The sequence below is a fragment of the Colletotrichum phormii genome (assembly GCF_030913505.1).
Source record: "Colletotrichum phormii strain CBS 102054 chromosome Unknown BDP81scaffold_5, whole genome shotgun sequence".
NCBI classification, from domain to species: Eukaryota; Fungi; Ascomycota; class Sordariomycetes; order Glomerellales; family Glomerellaceae; genus Colletotrichum; species Colletotrichum phormii.
The window spans coordinates 574,118-593,277 of record NW_026851447.1 but is presented as its reverse complement, the minus strand read 5'-3'; the positions used below and the strand labels follow the sequence as shown (position 1 = coordinate 593,277).

The window sequence follows — 19,160 nt, the reverse complement described above, 5'->3', positions numbered from 1 at the left end:
CTGGTCCTTCGTCGGCCGCTGCCGTCCAGCCGGCCGTGGACACCACCAAGTTCCGTAGATCGGAGGGCTGATAGGCAAACAAGAGATATACCGACCGCTCTCATTCGCGATAGGATTTCGGAAACAGCTCGGAATCTGCGCAACATCGAGTCCATGACGCAGCTTGGTTGATCTCGAAATTCGCCATCTTTCAAATTTGCCCCGGTTGATAGTGCAGTAAAAACAGATAGCGCATGCAGGGCCGCGAGACATTGAAGCCACCCAGTTGACAGATGCTGGTTCTGCACGCTAGCAAAGTAACAACAGGTAAGTCTCCCATCAGCATGTGCAAGCGTGCCTCTGAAATGGAACAGATGTTCAACACCATCCCATCCCCTCCCCCAACTTGCTCACCCAATCACCTGCATCGATGCTGGATTGGCCCTTGTCCAAGAAGGGTCCGGGTCCAATTCCTTGGGGGCATCCTGCGGTTTATCAGGGGCCCCAAGATCCGAGGCGACTTTGGCCAAGGGCGTCTTTGAAATGCAATTCGCTGATTGGTGCAAGCTCAAAGCTTGCTCGTTGATGACATTAACCTTTCAACGACTCCGTTTCGAGAGTGCAAAAAACGACTGGGTACCCCCTGCTTGACCCGCATGGAGTATGTGGGGTGCATCTCTGCTGCTGGATTTTTGGCCGAGGCGCTGGGTTTTTGTGTCAAAATTCTCTTACACACAGTATTCCGCAAGCTACGCTTGAGCGGAACGGGATTCGCCAGAGAGGCCGAATAAACTACAGGCTGTTGCTCTCCGGGATGTGCGGAAGAAGTTTGACAGCCCAGCGCCGTGTCTGGTAGCACTGCGTAAAAGTCTCGGGTGACTACCCGAGATGTCTTCCAAGACGTCTTGAGTAGGTAGAGCAAACGCAACGCTGAATGACGTTCGGAATACATCCGAAGCAGAGTCGCAGGTGCGCACAGCGTCTGGTTCGCGGAGCAAAGTGCCGGAAGGCATGGTGTTCTGTGGTTTTCTGAAGGACACTCGAACCCAGGAGCGGGTAGGCGTAAAGAACATCAATCCGCGAAATGAGGTGCCGTATACAGGCCCTCGAAATAGGTACGCAATAAAACGCTCCGGTCGCCGCCGGCGTCATATACACTCGCCGGATCTTCTTCAAGCTGGTCGGCCTGAAATTGGTTCACCGCCATTGGCCAAGACTCTGAGGCGGAATATGGTATATAGCTCCCGAGGCGTGGCATTCCCTAGCGTGCAGAGTCCGGGCGGAATATCCGTACGGAATGAAACGAATAGAACAAGATGCGTTTGTCGGTCGAAAGACGAGTACCCATTGGAGTGCCCATTTGACCGAAACAATGTCGGCAGCGTTGACATAGCAAGATGAGGAATGCTTTCTGTCGTCACCCATGTTCCCCCAGATGAGGCGACCGGGTTGTACTGTACGTCAGGCAGCCCGCCCGGAGTCCTACCTCGAGATTTGAATCCAACGTCGTTCAACTGACGAGAGAGAGAAAAACACAGTAGGCAAGCAATGCGGATATGGGGTGAAGCGTTGCTAGGCCGGTAGTACGGCGTGACGGAACACCCAACGGTCAGGGGAGGACCCCGCAGAGCAACGTTGGCACGCCCGCCGTGGTGGGAGGGACCCAGTTGGGATTCCGGAGGAGTAGGTGGTGGCGCATGGGGAAGTAGATTGGCGGCACGTATTGCCTTTGGTGGTAGCTTGAGACGAAGGTTTGGAGCAATGGAGAGACTTTTGAGGAAGCGCGAGATGGTGAGTGGGTGAATCGATTGTTAGGATGGTGGGTGATGGGTGAGCCGACGGGGAGGAAAGTCGATCGAGGTTGACGTGGCGGAAGATCATCAACATCCTGAAGTGTAGGGCACTCCGGGGAAGCGTGGGATGCCGGGAGTGGTTGCTGTGTAGCATTCAAAAGCCGAGACATTGGCCTGAGAAGGCTGAGATTGACAGTGCAAGCGGTTCTTCTGTGGTGATCTGGCTGCCAATCTGTCTGAATGGCCGTTTTCCTATGTAGGCGGGTGGTGTGTCGATGGTGTCTTGCTTCTGGCCGATGTGCGGTGTTCGCTGGCATGTGGTTCTAGGAGGACTCATTAACACTCAAGAAGAGGGGGTTTTCTATTCCATTTCCCGAAAGCATGGTCCCCCGTCAGAAGCAGCATCGTTGGCCGCTGTGGTGGGCGATTGTCAAGCTGGCCCGGGGTGCCAGAGCCGTGGAGGGGCAGAATGGTGCGCTGGACCGGTCCACTTCCAGGCCATATTCACCCGTGGACAGGCCACCTGGAAGGGGGGATTTCCAAGGTTTGTTGCATGGTAGCAGTCGAACAGCGGCGGGCTTCCCAGGCAATGTCGTGGGAGGCAAGGAGGCTAGCAGGGTGGTGGCATGGTGGAAATGGTGGCATCAAGTTGGAGGACCAGGAGAGAAGCCCACTGAAGAGAGATGGATCATGGACCGAAAAACGGAGCAGGAGAGAAGACGACGCATGCCCCATGGACCGGAGGCGGGGCGGAGAGTGGCACCCGCAAGCAGCCCACGGGTCCCGTTGTGTTAGTGCGCTGTCGAAGAGTCAGAGAAATGGAGACTTCTCGCCAGACTCTTCCAATGGGAGACATACATGTTGGATTGATCGATGCTTTGATTGGACCGCGCTTCGCCCTCTGTTAAGGTCCATAACTTGTTCGGACCCCACCGTACTATGGCTCTGTCTTACACCTTGCAGTCTGCTTGGAGTTTCGAAGAAGCGTACCTGTCGAGAACAGAAAAAAGACCACCCTGATGGGATGGGATGGGATGGGAGAGAAAGACCGACACGCCCGAGAGGAAGGCAGCAGTCGCAGTAGCAGCAGCAGCAGCAGCAGCAGCAGTGCACAGACACAGCCGCGCCGTCCACGGAGCCTCTCTCACCGATACGTACCCCTCTTTTGGGCTCTTTCCTCCCCTTCCATTTGCTCCTGCCGGCTTTTGCATGACTTCCCATCTCTATTTCTTGGTCCGAGGTCGTACCTTCCCTCCATTCTCATCCCATCTCAGTGCTTCCTGCAGCAACTTGCAAGCTCTCGCATTTGGGGTCGGTACGTACCGCCATTTCATCCCACTTTGTCTGCTGCAAACCCCCACTGCTGTTTTTTCGGTCTATTCCCCTCTCAGTAGAAGTAGAAACGCGCATGAAAAAAATGAGAAGAGAGAAAAAAAGAGAGAGGCAGAGCGCATATGCACCACCAGTACTTGAGCCAACTGCACCTCGCAAATTACCAGGGGCCGTATGATTTCTCCAGTAGACGGATATTCTTTAGCCTTGTCTGTCTGCCTGTACCTTGGGTAGTGGATCAACATTCTGCATAAGAGGACCGCTGGTTGGTTAAACCTTTTTCTGGTCGGCTTGCCACAAGGTAAGGTAGAAAAAAGTAAGAAGGCAAGTGCCAGCCCATCGGTCGTCTCTGTCAGGAAAGCGCCAGTATCCCGAAAAGGACCTTTCTGCCGTGTTATTGTCGTTCCGCGCCTCGTCCGTTCCTCGCTCTCGTGCTCTCCGAACTCATTGCCCCGTTTTCCTGTTGTCTCCATACACAACCGTCATATTCATCCAAATTGCATTGGCTTCCTCTGGTCTTGGGTTCTCTAGTCGTTCGGGTGGCCGCCGGCGATCGCCTCCTTCCCATCCATCTTGTCAGTCCCGTCTTGCTACCCCCCCTCCAACCACCCCCCTCCCCCAGCTTGGGCCCAGCGCCGACTCAGGACTTTTACTCCTCCTCCTTCACCCACTCCTCTCTCTCCCGTCTTCGCCCACACACTTGGGCCAATACACCAAACCTTTCATAAAAGGCTACCCGTCTCCCACCTCCCACCTTTTCTACTCTCCTCTTTCTTCCGCCCTCCCACTCTTCACGCGCGGTGCTACGACGGTAGAAAAGAAACCCTCTCGATCCCACTGCGCAAACATCTCGGCCACATACGGTCCATTACAATACCCAAAGCCTGTCGGTAAGTTAAACATACATGTGCTCACATAGGGACCAACGTCTCATGACCCGAGACACTGTCATGCCATTCCCACTACCTTTCCATCTGCCTTGCACACAATGCCACCAACCGTCCAAACCGGCCCAACAGCAAGACGCACAGAGAGACGAGAATCGAATCACAAGGCGTGAGTATGTGAGAGAAGGCGCAGAAGAACAGAGAGAGACACGAGTATCACAACCGAGATACCGAGAAAGCAGCACTTGAGCAGACCAGACCAGACCAGACCATACGAACACGGCGAAGCGAATCTGAGCCATATCTTAGCCGCGAGAGCAGCGTCGGCAACACCAATGGCTTTGAAAATAGTAGCAACAACGGCAACGGCTTTTGACGGCGCATCAATACGCTGCGATTTTGGCATCTCCGTCCTCCGTCCCAACTCTCTTTTCTGGGACAGTCGCACATTCTCTCCTGCACAGCGCTACACATGCACCCTTTTTCTCTTGGGTATGCGCCTACGACTGCAGACGACCCCACACCCGTAGGCCCAGACGAGCGACCCCTGGTCGTAATCCCTGTGGGTGTGATGTAAGGTCACCGCGGGAATGGAGCTTGCAGTCGCCTATCAACCCCCCCAAGCCAAAACAACACACCCAAAAAAAAAAAAAAAAATCTTGGAGGGGTTGTCGGCCGGTGGCGGCCTAGCACAGGCGGGACTGGCGTGTGCGACCATGTGCTTGTTCCCCCATTTCTACGACAGATTTGGGGCCGGCGACTGGCGTCACCATTCTTAGCCGCATGCTTTGGCAACAGCCTGCTTCTCATTGGCTACAGCCCTTGTGGCGGTACAGCATTAGGAAGCACGGCCGGCGCCGGCACCACATTCTGCATGGAATGCTGCCCTGCGGGCACTGGCCTTGACACTGGCAATGCTGCAATCATCTCACATTGTCTGCTTGTCCAGCTGTGGTCGGCAAAAGGAGAGACAGCGCCAAACAACTTTGGGCATTTGCAGTGGCTTGCATTTGCTTGATCCTGTCTGAGCTGCTTTTGGGTTGGATGGGTACGGCTGGGACTGTTGCTTGCCAGCTGCTTGCTCGCTATTGTCCTAGCTTGCCCCTCCATCCCCGGCTTCGATTGCTTGGTTTGAGCGTTGCTCGCCTCATCTTGCCTCGCTTCCACTGCTACCGACAATGCCCCTCCTGGAGCCACGTTCTGCCGCCATTGCTGGTTGCATGTGTTGCTGCTTGCTACCTTTTGCGCATTGTTGCTCGGAATGCTTGTCCGCCCGTCTTGGCTCTACGTCGTTGAGAACCGGGGTCGGGAATCATTACCACCACCAGGCTCTCACTCCTTTCTCAGTTTACCTGGTGCTCCCTCACTTCCGGACGACGTAGAAATCCGGTTCGGGAGTAGAGTTTGGCCTGCTCTGGAAATTTCCCCTCTGGTCCTCCGTGCGTATCTCGCCAGCTCCGAGCTTAATTGAAGGATATCGCACCCCGCATCCAGTTTCCTCCAACGATTTCTCCTCGCCACTCTCCTCTCACTCTCAAACTCGCTGTCAACCATTCGCCTTATCAGTCTCTCTCTCTCTCCCTCTCTCTCTCACTGCGTCTCTCTATCCCTCACTTTCGTGGCCCAAGACCACTCGTGTGCTCTGTGCAACCTTGCGTCTGGCCATTGGGCGCTCACTTCCCCTCATCTCACCACCGTCGAATCCAAGTCATAGTTGACCTACACATCTCCGTCTCAGCGTCACTAACTGAACCCGTTGTTGGGCGTTACAGATTCGTACCAGAGCCATTGCTCCTACCGATCGACTGCTGCCGACTGGAATAGTCCCTCCCCCGTCGACCTATACCAGCCTCTTCCACTGCAATCAGGCTCGAATCCTCGCCTAGCATGGGCCTGCACGAGGACTTCGACGACCGACAAACCCATATTGAATCTGAAAAAGAGCAATACACTCCCTATGAGTACCAGACGGACAACAATGGCTCCTGGGCGGGTGCTCTGCCGGTGAAGCAGTATGTTTCCTCGCCACACGTGCTCTAAAATTGGCCATACTGACGATTGAACCTAGAGGATTGTACGATCCGAGCTTGGAGAAAGACGCATGCGGTGTCGGCTTTGCTTGGTATGTCTAGAAGACCAGACAGAGAATTGTTCTCAGCTCTAAACAAGCAACCACTGACACCTCTCGCAGCCACATCAAGGGCAAGCCCAGCCACAAGATTGTCAGCGATGGTGAGTTCAACAATTCCTCTACCCAGTTCTTGCCCAGCAGCCCGGCTAATTAGTCTTGCAGCGCGCAACCTGCTTTGCAACATGACCCACAGAGGTGCTGTGGGATCTGATGCACGAGACGGTGATGGCGCTGGCGTCATGACTTCGATCCCTCACAGATTCTTTGTCAAGAACTTTGAAAAGGAGGAAGGCATTAAGTTGCCGCCTCTGGGACAATATGCCACGGGAAACCTGTTCTTTAAGCCAGACGAGGAGACTTTGCAAGAGTCCAAGAGGCAGTTGGAAGACATTGCCGAATCGTTAGGCCTGCGTGTCTTGGGATGGCGAAGGCCTCCCGTTGACTCGACTTTGCTTGGTCCTGCTGCCAAGTCCCGTGAACCCATCATCATGCAACCTTTCGTCGTGTTGACCTCCGCCTACGGCCCGACCAACGCTCCCGAAAACACCGACCCCGAGCAATTTGATGACAGACTCTTCGAAAGACAGTTGTATGTCCTCAGAAAGCGCGCCACTCACACCATTGGTCTCCAGAATTGGTTCTACCTCTGCTCCCTTTCCAACAAGAACATTGTCTACAAGGGACAGCTGTCTCCCGTCCAGGTTTACCAGTACTACTATGATCTGGTCAACGCCGACTACGAGGCTCACTTCGCCCTCGTCCACTCCCGTTTCTCGACCAACACCTTCCCCTCCTGGGACCGTGCTCAGCCTCTGAGATGGGCTGCCCACAACGGTGAAATCAACACTCTCCGCGGTAACAAGAACTGGATGAAGGCCCGAGAGGGTGTCATGCAGTCCGACATCTTCAAGGAGGAGCTTGAGGGTCTCTACCCCATTGTCGAGGACGGCGGTTCCGACTCTGCCGCTTTCGACAACGTCCTCGAGTTGCTCACCATCAACGGCGTTCTCTCTCTCCCCGAGGCTGTCATGCTCATGGTCCCCGAGGCCTGGCAAGGCAACACTCACATGGACCCCAAGAAGGCCGCTTTCTACGAGTGGGCTGCTTGCCAGATGGAGCCTTGGGATGGCCCCGCTCTCTTCACCTTTGCCGACGGACGCTACTGCGGTGCTAACCTTGACCGTAACGGTCTGCGTCCCTGCCGTTTCTACGTCATGGACGACGACCGCATCATTTGCGCTTCCGAGGTCGGCACTATTCCCGTCGAGCCCGAGAAGGTTATCCAGAAGGGCCGTCTCCAGCCCGGACGCATGCTGCTCGTCGACACCCTCGCTGGCCGCATCATCGACGACAAGGAGCTGAAGGAGGCTGTCTCCAGCCGTCAGGACTTCCGCTCCTGGATCGACCAGGAGCTCATCACCCTGCCCAAGGTCCTCGAGACCGTTGGCAAGTCCATTGATGTTGCCGCCAAGCCCGACGCCTCCCGTCTGCAGGAGGATCCCCTTCTTCTGTCTTTCGGCTACACCCACGAGCAAGTGAGCTTGCTCCTGGCTCCCATGGCTTCTGACGAGAAGGAAGCCCTCGGATCTATGGGTAACGATGCTCCCTTGGCATGCTTGTCCCAGGCACCTCGCCTCCTGTTTGAGTACTTCCGCCAGCTCTTCGCCCAGGTCACCAATCCTCCCATCGACCCCATTCGCGAGTCGATCGTCATGTCTCTGGAGTGCTACGTCGGTCCTCAGGGCAACCTGTTGGAGATGGACATCTCTCAGTGCGGTCGTCTCTTGCTTCCCAGCCCCATCCTCTCGATCCCCGAGTTCAACTCCATCAAGAACATGGCCACCATCCACCCTGAGTGGACTGTCAAGGTCATTGACTTGACCTTCCCCAAGAGCGAGGGCACCGCGGGCTACTTGCGCCACCTCGACTACATTTGCAACGAGACTACCGCTGCCATTGAAAACAAGGACCGCATCATTGTTCTGTCCGACCGCAACACCTCCAAGGACCGCGTCCCTGTAACCGCCCTCCTTGCCTCAGGTATGGTTCACCACCACCTGGTCAGCAACAAGTGGCGTTCTCTGGCTGCTATCGTCGTTGAGACTGCTGAGGCTCGTGAGGTCCACCACATGTGTGTTCTCCTCGGATACGGTGCCGATGCCATCAACCCCTATCTCTCCATGGAGTGCATCCTCAAGCTCAACCGCGAGAAGCTTATTAAGAAGAAGCTCTCTGATGATGCTTTGATTCACAACTACAAGCACTCTTGCGATGGTGGTATCCTCAAGGTCATGTCCAAGATGGGTATCTCTACTCTTGCTTCCTACAAGGGTGCCCAGATTTTCGAGGCTCTTGGTCTCGACGAGAGCGTCATTGAGCGCTGCTTCAAGGGTACTGCTTCCCGCATCCAGGGTGCTACGTTCGAGTCTATCGCTGAGGACGCTTTCCGCTTCCACGAGCGTGGTTTCCCCTCCCGTGCTACTGTCGGCATCAGTGGTCTGCCCGAGTCTGGCGAGTACCACTGGCGTGATGGTGGTGAGGCTCACATGAACGACCCCACTTGCATTGCCAACATTCAGGATGCCGTCCGCACCAAGAACGACAAGTCTTATGAGGCGTACTCCCGCTCCCAGTACGAGCAGATCAAGGCCTGCACTCTCCGTGGTATGCTCGACTTCAAGTTCGAGGACTGCACGCCCGTCCCCATTGAGCAGGTCGAGCCCTGGACCGAGATTGTGCGCCGTTTCTGCACTGGTGCCATGTCTTACGGTTCCATCTCCATGGAGTCTCACTCCACTCTGGCTGTTGCCATGAACAGACTTGGCGGCAAGTCCAACACTGGTGAGGGTGGTGAGGATCCTGAGCGTTCTCAGCGTCTGCCCAACGGCGACACCATGCGATCTGCCATCAAGCAGGTTGCCTCTGGCCGTTTCGGTGTCACCTCTGCTTACCTCGCGGACTCCGACGAGCTCCAGATCAAGATGGCCCAGGGCGCAAAGCCTGGTGAAGGTGGTGAGCTTCCTGGTCACAAGGTGTCCAAGTCCATTGCTCGCACCCGTCACTCCACCCCTGGTGTCGGTCTCATCTCGCCTCCTCCTCACCACGATATTTACTCCATCGAGGATTTGAAGCAGTTGATTTACGACCTCAAGTGCTCCAGCCCCCGCTCCCGCGTCTCCGTCAAGCTGGTGTCTGAGGTTGGTGTCGGTATTGTCGCCTCCGGTGTCGCCAAGGCCAAGGCTGACCACATCCTGATCTCCGGTCACGATGGTGGTACTGGTGCCTCCCGCTGGACTGGTATCAAGTATGCCGGTCTCCCCTGGGAGCTTGGTCTTGCCGAGACTCACCAGACCTTGGTCCTGAATGACCTTCGTGGTCGTGTTGTTGTCCAGACCGATGGTCAACTCCGCACTGGTCGTGATGTCGCCATGGCTTGTTTGCTTGGTGCCGAGGAATGGGGTTTCGCCACCACTCCTCTTATCGCCATGGGCTGTGTCTTCATGCGCAAGTGCCACTTGAACTCGTGCCCTGTTGGTATCGCTACCCAGGACCCCGAGCTCCGCAAGAAGTTCACCGGTACTCCCGAGCACGTCATCAACTTCTTTTACTACGTCGCCAACGAGCTTCGTGCCATCATGGCCAAGCTTGGTTTCCGCACCATCAACGAGATGGTTGGTCACGTCGAGGTTCTCAAGGTCAACGACGAGCTGCGCACCAACAAGACCGCTAACATCGACCTCTCCCTTCTCCTGACGCCTGCTCACAAGCTCCGCCCCGGTGTTGCTACTTTCAACGTCCGCAAGCAGGACCACAAGCTTTACGTCCGCTTGGACAACAAGCTCATTTCTGAGGCCGAGCTGACCCTGGACAAGGGACTTCCGTCTAGAATCGAGTGTGACATTGTCAACACTGATCGTGCCATGGGCACGTCGCTGTCTTACCACATTTCCAAGCGCTACGGCGAAGACGGTCTGCCTTTGGACACTGTCCATGTCAACATCAAGGGTTCCGCTGGTCAGTCCTTCGGTGCCTTCCTCGCCCCTGGTGTTACCCTCGAGCTCGAGGGTGATGCCAACGACTACGTCGGCAAGGGTCTGTCTGGTGGTCGTCTGATTGTCTATCCTCCCCGTTCCGCAGTCTTCAAGGCTGAGGAGAACATTATTGTCGGTAACGTCTGCTTGTACGGTGCTACCAAGGGTACTTGCTTCTTCCGCGGTGTTGCTGCTGAGAGATTCGCTGTCCGCAACTCCGGTGCTACCGCTGTTGTTGAGGGTGTCGGTGACCACGGTTGCGAGTACATGACCGGTGGACGTGTTGTCATTCTTGGCAGCACTGGCCGCAACTTCGCTGCCGGTATGTCTGGTGGTATCGCCTATGTTCTCGACATCCACAAGGACTTCCTCTCCAAGCTCAACACAGAGATGGTTGAGGCCGAGGCTGTCGATGAGCCCACTGAGATCGCCTACCTTCGCGGTCTCATTGAGGACCACCACCACTACACTGGCTCCGAGCTTGCTGCCCGCATCTTGGTTGACTTCAACCGTGCCCTTCCCCGCTTCGTCAAGGTCATGCCCGTCGACTATAAGCGTGTCCTCAAGGAGGAGGCCGCCAAGGCTGCTGAGGCCAAGCGCGCCGAGTACAACCTGCCCATCGTCTCCGGTGTCCACAACAAGAAGGAAGAGAAGGCCGCCAAGCTCCAGGATATCGAGGAGACCATTGGCGACAACGCTGCCGAGAAGAAGCGTGCCCTCGTCCTCGACAAGACCAAGGGTTTCATGAAATACCAGCGCCGTGCTGAGAAGTACAGGAGCGCAAAGACCCGTACCAAGGATTGGGCCGAGCTTTCCTCCCGTCTTGATGAGGACGAGCTCAAGTACCAGTCTGCTCGCTGCATGGACTGCGGTGTTCCCTTCTGCCAGTCTGAGACGGGTTGCCCCATCTCCAACATCATTCCCAAGTGGAACGAGCTTGTGTTCCAGTAAGTACCTCTTCGTGAGAACGGACGCGTGTGTATCAGAAACTAACAATTCACTACAGGAACCAATGGCGCGACGCTCTCAACCGTCTGCTCATGACCAACAACTTCCCCGAGTTCACTGGTCGTGTCTGCCCTGCTCCCTGCGAGGGCGCCTGCGTTCTGGGCATTAACGAGGATCCCGTTGGTATCAAGTCGATTGAGTGTGCCATCATCGACCGTGGTTTCGAACAGGGCTGGATGATCCCCACTCCCCCTGAGGTCCGTACCGGCAAGAAGGTCGCCATCATTGGTTCCGGCCCTGCTGGTCTGGCTGCCGCTGACCAGCTCAACCGCGCTGGCCACACCGTCACCGTTTACGAGCGTGCTGACCGCCCCGGTGGTCTGCTCATGTACGGTATCCCCAACATGAAGCTCGACAAGCGCATCGTCAAGCGCCGTACCGACTTCATGGCCGCTGAGGGTATCAACTTCAAGTGCGGCGTTGCCGTCGGCGAGGACATCCAGCTCATGGACCTCAGAGCCGAGAACGATGCCGTCGTCATCGCCACCGGTGCCACCGTCGCTCGTGACCTTCCTATCAAGGGTCGCGAGCTCGAGGGTATCCACTACGCCATGGAGTTCTTGCACAAGAACACCAAGTCCCTGCTCGACTCTGAGCTCGAGGATGGTTCCTACATCTCCGCCAAGGGCAAGGATGTCGTCGTCATTGGTGGTGGTGACACTGGTAACGATTGTATCGGTACCTCTGTGCGTCACGGCGCCAAGTCCGTCATCAACTTTGAGTTGCTGCCCCAGCCTCCCCCGGAGCGCGCCCGCGACAACCCATGGCCCCAGTGGCCCCGCATCTACCGTGTGGACTACGGCCACACCGAGGTCAAGCAGCACATGGGCAAGGACCCCCGCGAGTTCTGCATCATGTCCGAGGAATTCGTCGACGACGGCTCCGGAAAGGTTAAGGGCATCAACACCATCCGCGTCGAGTGGACTCGCTCCGCGACTGGCGGTTGGGACATGAAGAAGATTGAGGGCTCTCAGCAGTTCTTCCCCGCCGACCTCGTCCTCCTGTCCATGGGTTTCCTCGGCCCCGAGGCCCGCATCCTCGGCGACGACATTGAGAAGGACGCCCGCAAGAACGTCAAGACCCCGCCTGGCAAGTACAGCACCAACATCCCCGGTGTCTTCGCCGCTGGTGACTGCCGTCGTGGACAGTCCCTCATCGTCTGGGGTATCAACGAGGGCAGACAGGCCGCTCGCGAGATCGATCTCTTCCTCGAGCAGTGCACCAGCCTGCCCGTCACTGGTGGTATTGTCAAGCGCACCGCCGGCGAGATCTTTACTCAGATCAAGCCCGTCCAGGCCTAAGCATCCTTCCTTCTTTCCTCCATTTCAGAACAAAAGCAAAGCATTATGAAACGGAAAAAAAGAGATGATTTTTATTTTACAATGACCGCGAGGTCTACAGGGGGGGGGAACGGATCAAAAACAAAAGGCGTGTGGGAGAGGAGACATTGGAATTCCTGGAAATACCCCACATTACAAAAAGGTGTCTTGTTTGATACCCTCAAAAACCCGTGCCTTTTATGAGCGACAAATTTTATGTTGGCGAGTTGAGTTTTTTTTATCTGTGTCTTTCTGTCCTTTGGTTAAGTCTTTGGTCGAAGGATGGATGAGTGGCATTTTGCTCTTTGTAAATATGTGAAACAATAGTAAACTTGTTTATAACAATATTTGGTCCGAAGTCTTTATGAAGTGATGGTTGAAATGTGACTTCCCTTGTTCTCAGATGACAATCGATGGGTTATTTGTGTTTGTCCATAGTTATCGAACGTGACTACCATCTGTTGAGGAGGAAGGGTTTATACTGTCATTTCTCTAACGTTTGGGGCCCGGACGTGTGTCTCCGTCCGTTCACGTCTAACCAGGCAGGCATGCGTGGTGTGCCTGCAAGGGAAGTCTCCCCGAACGCTCATGCCGAGCGCGCGCGAGGAAGCCCAGTAGCCCTGATAAGACGTATCTGCCTTTTTTCCAAATGTTGTCATCTCGCACGTGTAAGCCGATTGATGGGTTTGAAATAAGGAGTTCACCAGTTACTATTGCGGGACGATGTGCTCTGGACATGCCTAGGTCAGTACTTTGAGAGTACCTTCGTACCCTTGCCTCTGAATACTATACAATGTGCATAACGACATCGATTACCTGCAACCCAGCAAGTGTAAGCGTCTTATCTGATGATGGACCTCAGAGATCTGGGGTGGGGGTGTCTCTCGGCTTCTTCTCTTTGTTCACGGACACGATCCAAAGTGAGCCTTACTAGGGCAATGTACAAAATCAGCTCTTAGTTTCCATTTGCTACTCGTCAACTTTGGGCGACGTCCTGTGGATATTCTGTATGACTGTGTAAATACTTCCTGGGAGATGGCGAAAGACTATGGGAAAGACACATTTTAGGCGACGGTGAGTCTTTTGTGAACTGATTTTGAACTCAAGGGGCCTGCGGCGAATACCTCGTCTTCTTCTCCTTGGCGATCAGGGATGGCAAACATGGCAACTATTCAAGCGGTACAATATCCACGGTACCAATCAACGCCTTATTATAAAGGCCTCCCTACGCCAGGTGGCAAACCCTTGTGTTGGGCGGCGGGAGAGTAGAGGTCAGCATAACCACGAGTCAAGACGACGGTCACGAAGGAACCTAGAGTAGATATTTCGGCGAAGGTCTACAGTATCCGAATACAAGTGAGGGTTAGGTTCTCGCCCTAGCTTTACTTCAGGGTGGGGGATTCACCTGGCTTCTTAGTGTACAGGACCTGTATCTAAATACGGTTGTTGAGCTTCTCCTGAGTACTACTCAAACCAGACGTCAGAGTCGTCCTCAGGCTCGGAGCAACCATGTGAAGCTAGAAGGTCTTCGTTTCTCGACCAGGAGCCGCCCTGCGTTCCGGACAGAGCAGCCCTCAACATTCAGCTTCAGAATCATACAGAACTTTATCCAGGCGGTGGTAGCAAGTTCCCATCCATAAATATGAGCAGACGGACAGAAATGTTTTGATTCCCTCACCTCCCTCGGTAGGATGGTCTGAAAGGCGTAAGAAATGCTTGGCCTCATCTTCGGAGAGACCACATGTCTGCTGGCAAAGCCGATGCCCAAGACCTTTTTCAGGCGGCCATAACATCTTATTCTTCTACAGTCTCCTTCAACCTTGGATGTCTGCTTACATCTTTTAGCCTTGGGTTGGGTATTCTACTCAGAATGCGTGTCGAATAGAGCATGATACTGAAGCGTGTTTCGGTTATGCTGAATTGTAGAAGCGCCTGCTTGCCTTTCGCCCAAACCGGGATAAGATCCTTGACGACAATGACCTCTTACTTGTGGCTTGAAATGGCCAAGGGACACGGGCCATAATGCCCAGTAACTAGCGGTGAAGAAATCACTCCTCTTTCCCTGAGCAACCCTCTTTTACAGTTTGCTCACATACGTGATTTGCCCAAGATGCCTAGATATCGAGTGAGCGACTAGGAATGCCTTCTCTTAGAGGAGAGAGCTTCACTCAAATGTAGAGCTTGGCTTGAACGTGATGTTTTTGACTTGAATTTGTCAGCAAGCCAGGCCACTCTCGCAGTCGACCTGCCGTGCTCTCAAAGGGAATTGATTACAAGTAAATGAGGGAGGTAAAAGTCAGCAACTGAGATTGCATCGTCTACCCTTCAGACTCTTCCCAGTCTCCTGTCGTCTATCAGAAGCCAATAATAGTATCGACTCGATAGCGTCAGCTTGAGGAAATATGCGTAGTCAGACCGGTAGAAAAGCTGCTGATACTACTGAGGAGTACCGATGCAGCGGAAAACCCCTCCGTATTACACATATGTGGCTAAGGAATAACAGGATATGGGGAACCTTCAACTTCGATCATGTCATCAGACCCCTCATGCCCTAGGTATCTACCGAAGCCTGCTGCTATCATACCCTGGACTCTCATAACTTCTTCGCTCATAAGAGGGAATATAGAAAAAAAAGGAAGCATAACTATATTATATCTAAGGCATCGTTACTTTCGTTCGACATTGAACAGCTATGGAGGACACTACCAGCGGGGCCAACCAAGGATGCTCACACATACAGGTTCATACAAGTGAGTGCTCATTCATCAGGGCCTCCCGTGAATCCAGAGCCTGAGGTCCAAGTGATCCCAAGACATCCGTGATCGTGAACACGCCTTGGAACCCTTGTAGAACGACTTCAGCCTCACAATAGAACCTCCCTCCATTAGATACCGCTAATCTAGATATTGCCTCACAATCACACCACACCGATCCTTGAACCACCAAACCCCCATCAACATCACCTGACACCCTTCAAATCACGACTCCATCATCTATGACCGAGGTATCCCCAAAGACACCTCAGACCGCCCTCCACGCAAAAATCCAAGCCACAAAAAACCGCCGCTCGTAGAAACCCTCGGACCGAATATGATATTCGGTCCGCCATCATATTCGGTCCGCCAAACCTCGTGACAAAGGTGGAAGGGAACAAGGGGGGGGGGGGGGGGGGAACACCGCCGAGCCTTTGAGCCTCATCGAAAAAGGCGACGCCGAGTTTCACCCGGACCGGCCACACCCGCGGATCTGGATTGGGTGTATGTCACGCCACACTTCCCATCCCACAAAGCACATCCTTTCCCATGGACTCTGTACCTACCTACCAATCCCGCCCTCACTAGAGGCTTGTCAGGAACAAGACAACCAAAGAAACAAGAAACGGTCCCCCCCCCGGTGCCCCCCCCGGTGCCCCCCGTCACATCATTGCCCATGGGTTGGTTCTACGGTTACATCTGCCGAACGGACGCTAGTGCACCTCGGCGGAGCCTCCACTTCTGTCATTCCTACAGGATGTGCCTAGACAATACAGTGACACACAGCAAGGCAACGTCAGATTGTTACTTTGTTAGTCAAGCCATCCAGATCTCCGGGAAGGGCGAACCTGTTTAGTCAGATCCTGGCGATCTCGTAACCTAGGCACTGCACCATCATTCAACGTCACTTTACCAAATCGGCACAGCATGTTCATGTGATAGACTTCTTTCTCCTATCTGCCTAGAAGAACCTAACGGCTTGTGTTTTTGGACAAGCCTTCCTAAAAATTGAGCAATGAGAGGGCCGTCCGGCTTTGTCTCTCGTGAATCCTTGCGTCATGGGTATCTTTTTGACCTCTTTCGTCAGATGGTCGTATGGGATTCCCAAACGCCGAGTAAATGCTTCAATCCCTTTCCCGCCTCCGAGGTTGAAGAAGTCCCTGTTTCAAGTAGTAGCAAGTAAGAGCAAATCTGTGTGGGACCGTGTTCTCCCACACCCTTCCAAAAAGAAAAAAGTCCCCCCTTCCAAAAAAAAAATTGAGCAAAATCGTTGTCGTAGTTGAGTTTTCCTCAACGCCCAAAACTCCCTTCCGGAATTCCATTCGTGTTGTACAGGTCGTCATATGATACAGTCAAAGCCTGTCTTCGGCTCTGATCTCAAGCGTCGCGGTTAACGGTGCGCTGCGGGCGGTAGTTGGGCTGCTCGATGAAAGTTCCCTGGTCCGGCAGGTAGCGGTACGCGTGGAAGTCGTAGCCGTAGGGCTTGGGCTCGATAGAGTAGAGCATACCCAAAGGAACATCCAAGTCGGCGATCTCGTCACGGGTTAAATCCATAAAGTAAGCCATGAGCACACGGCAGACCGAGCGGTGTCCAACAATGAGAACGTGATCCTCGATACGCTCGATCTCGCGGACAATATCGCGCAAGCGAGCGATGACCTGGAGATATCCTTCTCCACCGACGCCCGGGTAAATGTAATGAAGCTTATCCGCAGCGCGCTTCTTGTACTCCGCAGGGAATCTTCTGGCGATCTCCTCATACGTCATGCCTTCGAACAGGCCAGCGTTGAGCTCGTTCAGCACCGCCCACGCCTTAACGTCGTAGTCGTCGTCGTTGTCGAAATGCTGTGCCGTCTGCACGCTTCGCTTCAGCATCGAGGTCCAGACGCAAAAATTTTTCTCCTCCAGCTCGCGGTTCAGCTCGGGGTAGGGCGGGGTGTGGTCGCCAGCCTTGGGCGGGAAGGACGATTGAGCGATCTTATCTTTCTGCTCAATGAGCCACTCCTTGCGCTTCTGGGTCATGAATCGGTGGAGAGCCTGTCCGTAGAGCTCTCCGTCAGCGGTGAGATCGGAGTCTCCGCCAAGTTTTCCACTGCGGTTATCGACACTCTGTCCATGGCGGGTCAACCATATCTGCCGCGGCGCAAGGTTGAATGTCGTCAGGTAGGAACTGATGCCACCGCTCAGGAAGCCCCGCAATCTATACTGGACCAGCTTGCGGCCGACATCAATCATCTTTGATGACGTGTTAGTGACTTGCCATTCGCTGCGCTAGGGCTATAACATACCTGAATATACTGCATGTCGTGCGCCTCCTCGTACTCTCCGAGGGGGACGTAAGCGCTCTCGTACGCGGCGACGCGTCTCTTGAAATCAGCAAGAGACTGGTGAGGATCCTTGTCCTTGTAGTCGGGGCCGGAAAGCTTCAGACGCATGTTGGCCTCGAGAAGCTGCAAACAAATTAGAAGAAATTCTCGGAGGCAAGCGCGGTAAGATCACTTACGTTCTGGTCGTGGCAGATACTCTCGATGAAGAGAATTCCGAGCTTAGGCTCGCGCGCCTTGATTCGGTCGACCAGAAGCTGGCGGCGGTGGATAGTGCTGTTTGTCGCGTCGAGAATGCCAACGGAACCACCCTCGTGCAGGAGATAGTCCAGAAGCTCGTCCAGGGTGTCCAGGGCCACCTGCTCTCGGAGCTTGGCCGCAGTCTCGTTGGTCGGGTCGAAGAACTTGGCGGACTGGTCAATGCCGTCGCTCTCCTCGTTGAGGTTCAGCTCCGCTGGCTCCTTATTGCCACGAGACGCATGACCATTAAGCAAGATCGAAGCAGCCTGGGCCGGCGGGTCAAGTCTAACGGCAGCGGGCGAGTAGGCAGGCTTCATGGGGGAGCTCATGCCTGCAGCCACGCGTCTGCGATTTCCGACATTGAAGATTGTCGAGCTGTACTGCTGCCACGACAGGTAGCGCTGGACCTTCTTGGTGATGTACGACTTTCCGCGCGCGGGAAGTCCGACCATGACAATGACAAGCTTCGCGGCGACATCGCGGTCACTAATCTTGCCGTCGGGCGAGGCTCTCGAGACAGTCATGCCGGGCACATTAAGTGTGGCGGGGTGCGGGCGAAGGCGCGGAGTCGTTCCTCCAGAATTCTGTCTGGCAGGCGGGCTGTTGGTTTATTCGATTAGCCAAGCTCTAGAATACGAGGGTTGTAACCTCAGCCACCAAAGAGGGAAGGAGTAATCGCCCGAGGTGGCACCAGTCTGTAATTTTTGGAAATTTGTGTAGATACGTACATTCTAGGGGAATTCGGAGCGGTCGAAACCACGCTTCGCATCGCAGGAGGGGTATCGGAGTTTGCGACCAAGGAGTGATCGCGGAGGGCAATCGGGCCACTCAAGTCGTTCATAGATCGAACGGCATGCGCCATAGCAGGAGGCGGGAGCAGGCCATCGTGAGGGTGAGGGTGAGAAACGGGCAGTGCCTGGGGCTCGGTGAGGTAGTTCGAGTTCGAGTTCGCTGCGGCGGTCGATTTGTTGGAGTGGGAGGAAGGCGATGACGAAGGGGCGTGTGAATCCTTGTTGGAGCTCATGGCCAACTTCGCCAGGGCAGATTGCTTGGCCTGTATAAGACCAAGGTCTTTTTTGTATGGAAAAGGGTATGTTAATACTCAAAAGCTTGTTCAAGAATGAATATGTCGATAGTGACGGAGGTAGACAAGAATGATGTAGTGTGAAGAGTTGAGGCTGGCGCGCACAGAGGTAGAAGGGGAGAAAAGAAAAAAAAAGAATAGCTTGGGTGGTGGTGGACTGGAGTGGTTTGGTTTGTACGGACCTGGGTGGTGATCAGGAAAGATTGCGGAAGGCATGGATGCGAATATGCGAGGCAGGCGGCAGGCGTGGGAAAAAAAGAGACTACGTCGACGACCCTT

The 19,160-nt window shown here is 54.5% G+C and overlaps 4 protein-coding genes across 4 annotated transcripts; 1 reads left to right on the top strand and 3 right to left on the bottom strand.

The window, feature by feature from the left end:
- Positions 1-1,484: 1,484 nt before the first annotated feature.
- Positions 1,485-2,182, bottom strand: BDP81DRAFT_177560 (uncharacterized protein). Its single transcript, XM_060582232.1, has one exon. It carries the CDS (start codon positions 2,087-2,089, stop codon positions 1,589-1,591), a length of 501 nt encoding a protein of 166 aa, XP_060448068.1. The 5' UTR covers positions 2,090-2,182; the 3' UTR covers positions 1,485-1,588.
- Positions 2,183-3,951: 1,769 nt separating this feature from the next.
- BDP81DRAFT_421032 (uncharacterized protein) lies at positions 3,952-4,722 on the bottom strand. Its single transcript, XM_060589895.1, has one exon. The coding sequence runs from the start codon at positions 4,291-4,293 to the stop codon at positions 4,000-4,002; it is 294 nt and encodes a 97-aa protein (XP_060448067.1). The 5' UTR covers positions 4,294-4,722; the 3' UTR covers positions 3,952-3,999.
- Positions 4,723-5,559: 837 nt separating this feature from the next.
- On the top strand, positions 5,560-12,825 carry BDP81DRAFT_421030 (glutamate synthase). The gene is made up of 5 exons (XM_060589894.1): positions 5,560-6,003; positions 6,060-6,113; positions 6,183-6,223; positions 6,285-11,100; positions 11,160-12,825. The coding sequence occupies exons 1-5, from the start codon at positions 5,879-5,881 to the stop codon at positions 12,460-12,462; spliced, it is 6,339 nt and encodes a 2,112-aa protein (XP_060448066.1). The 5' UTR covers positions 5,560-5,878; the 3' UTR covers positions 12,463-12,825.
- A 3,785-nt stretch (positions 12,826-16,610) lies between these two features.
- BDP81DRAFT_447150 (6-phosphofructo-2-kinase) lies at positions 16,611-18,821 on the bottom strand (the record flags this gene model as incomplete). Its single annotated transcript, XM_060592149.1, has 4 exons — positions 16,611-17,468; positions 17,522-17,683; positions 17,737-18,397; positions 18,526-18,821. 4 exons carry the CDS (start codon positions 18,819-18,821, stop codon positions 16,611-16,613), a joined length of 1,977 nt encoding a protein of 658 aa, XP_060448065.1.
- Between the last annotated feature and the right edge of the window lie 339 nt (positions 18,822-19,160).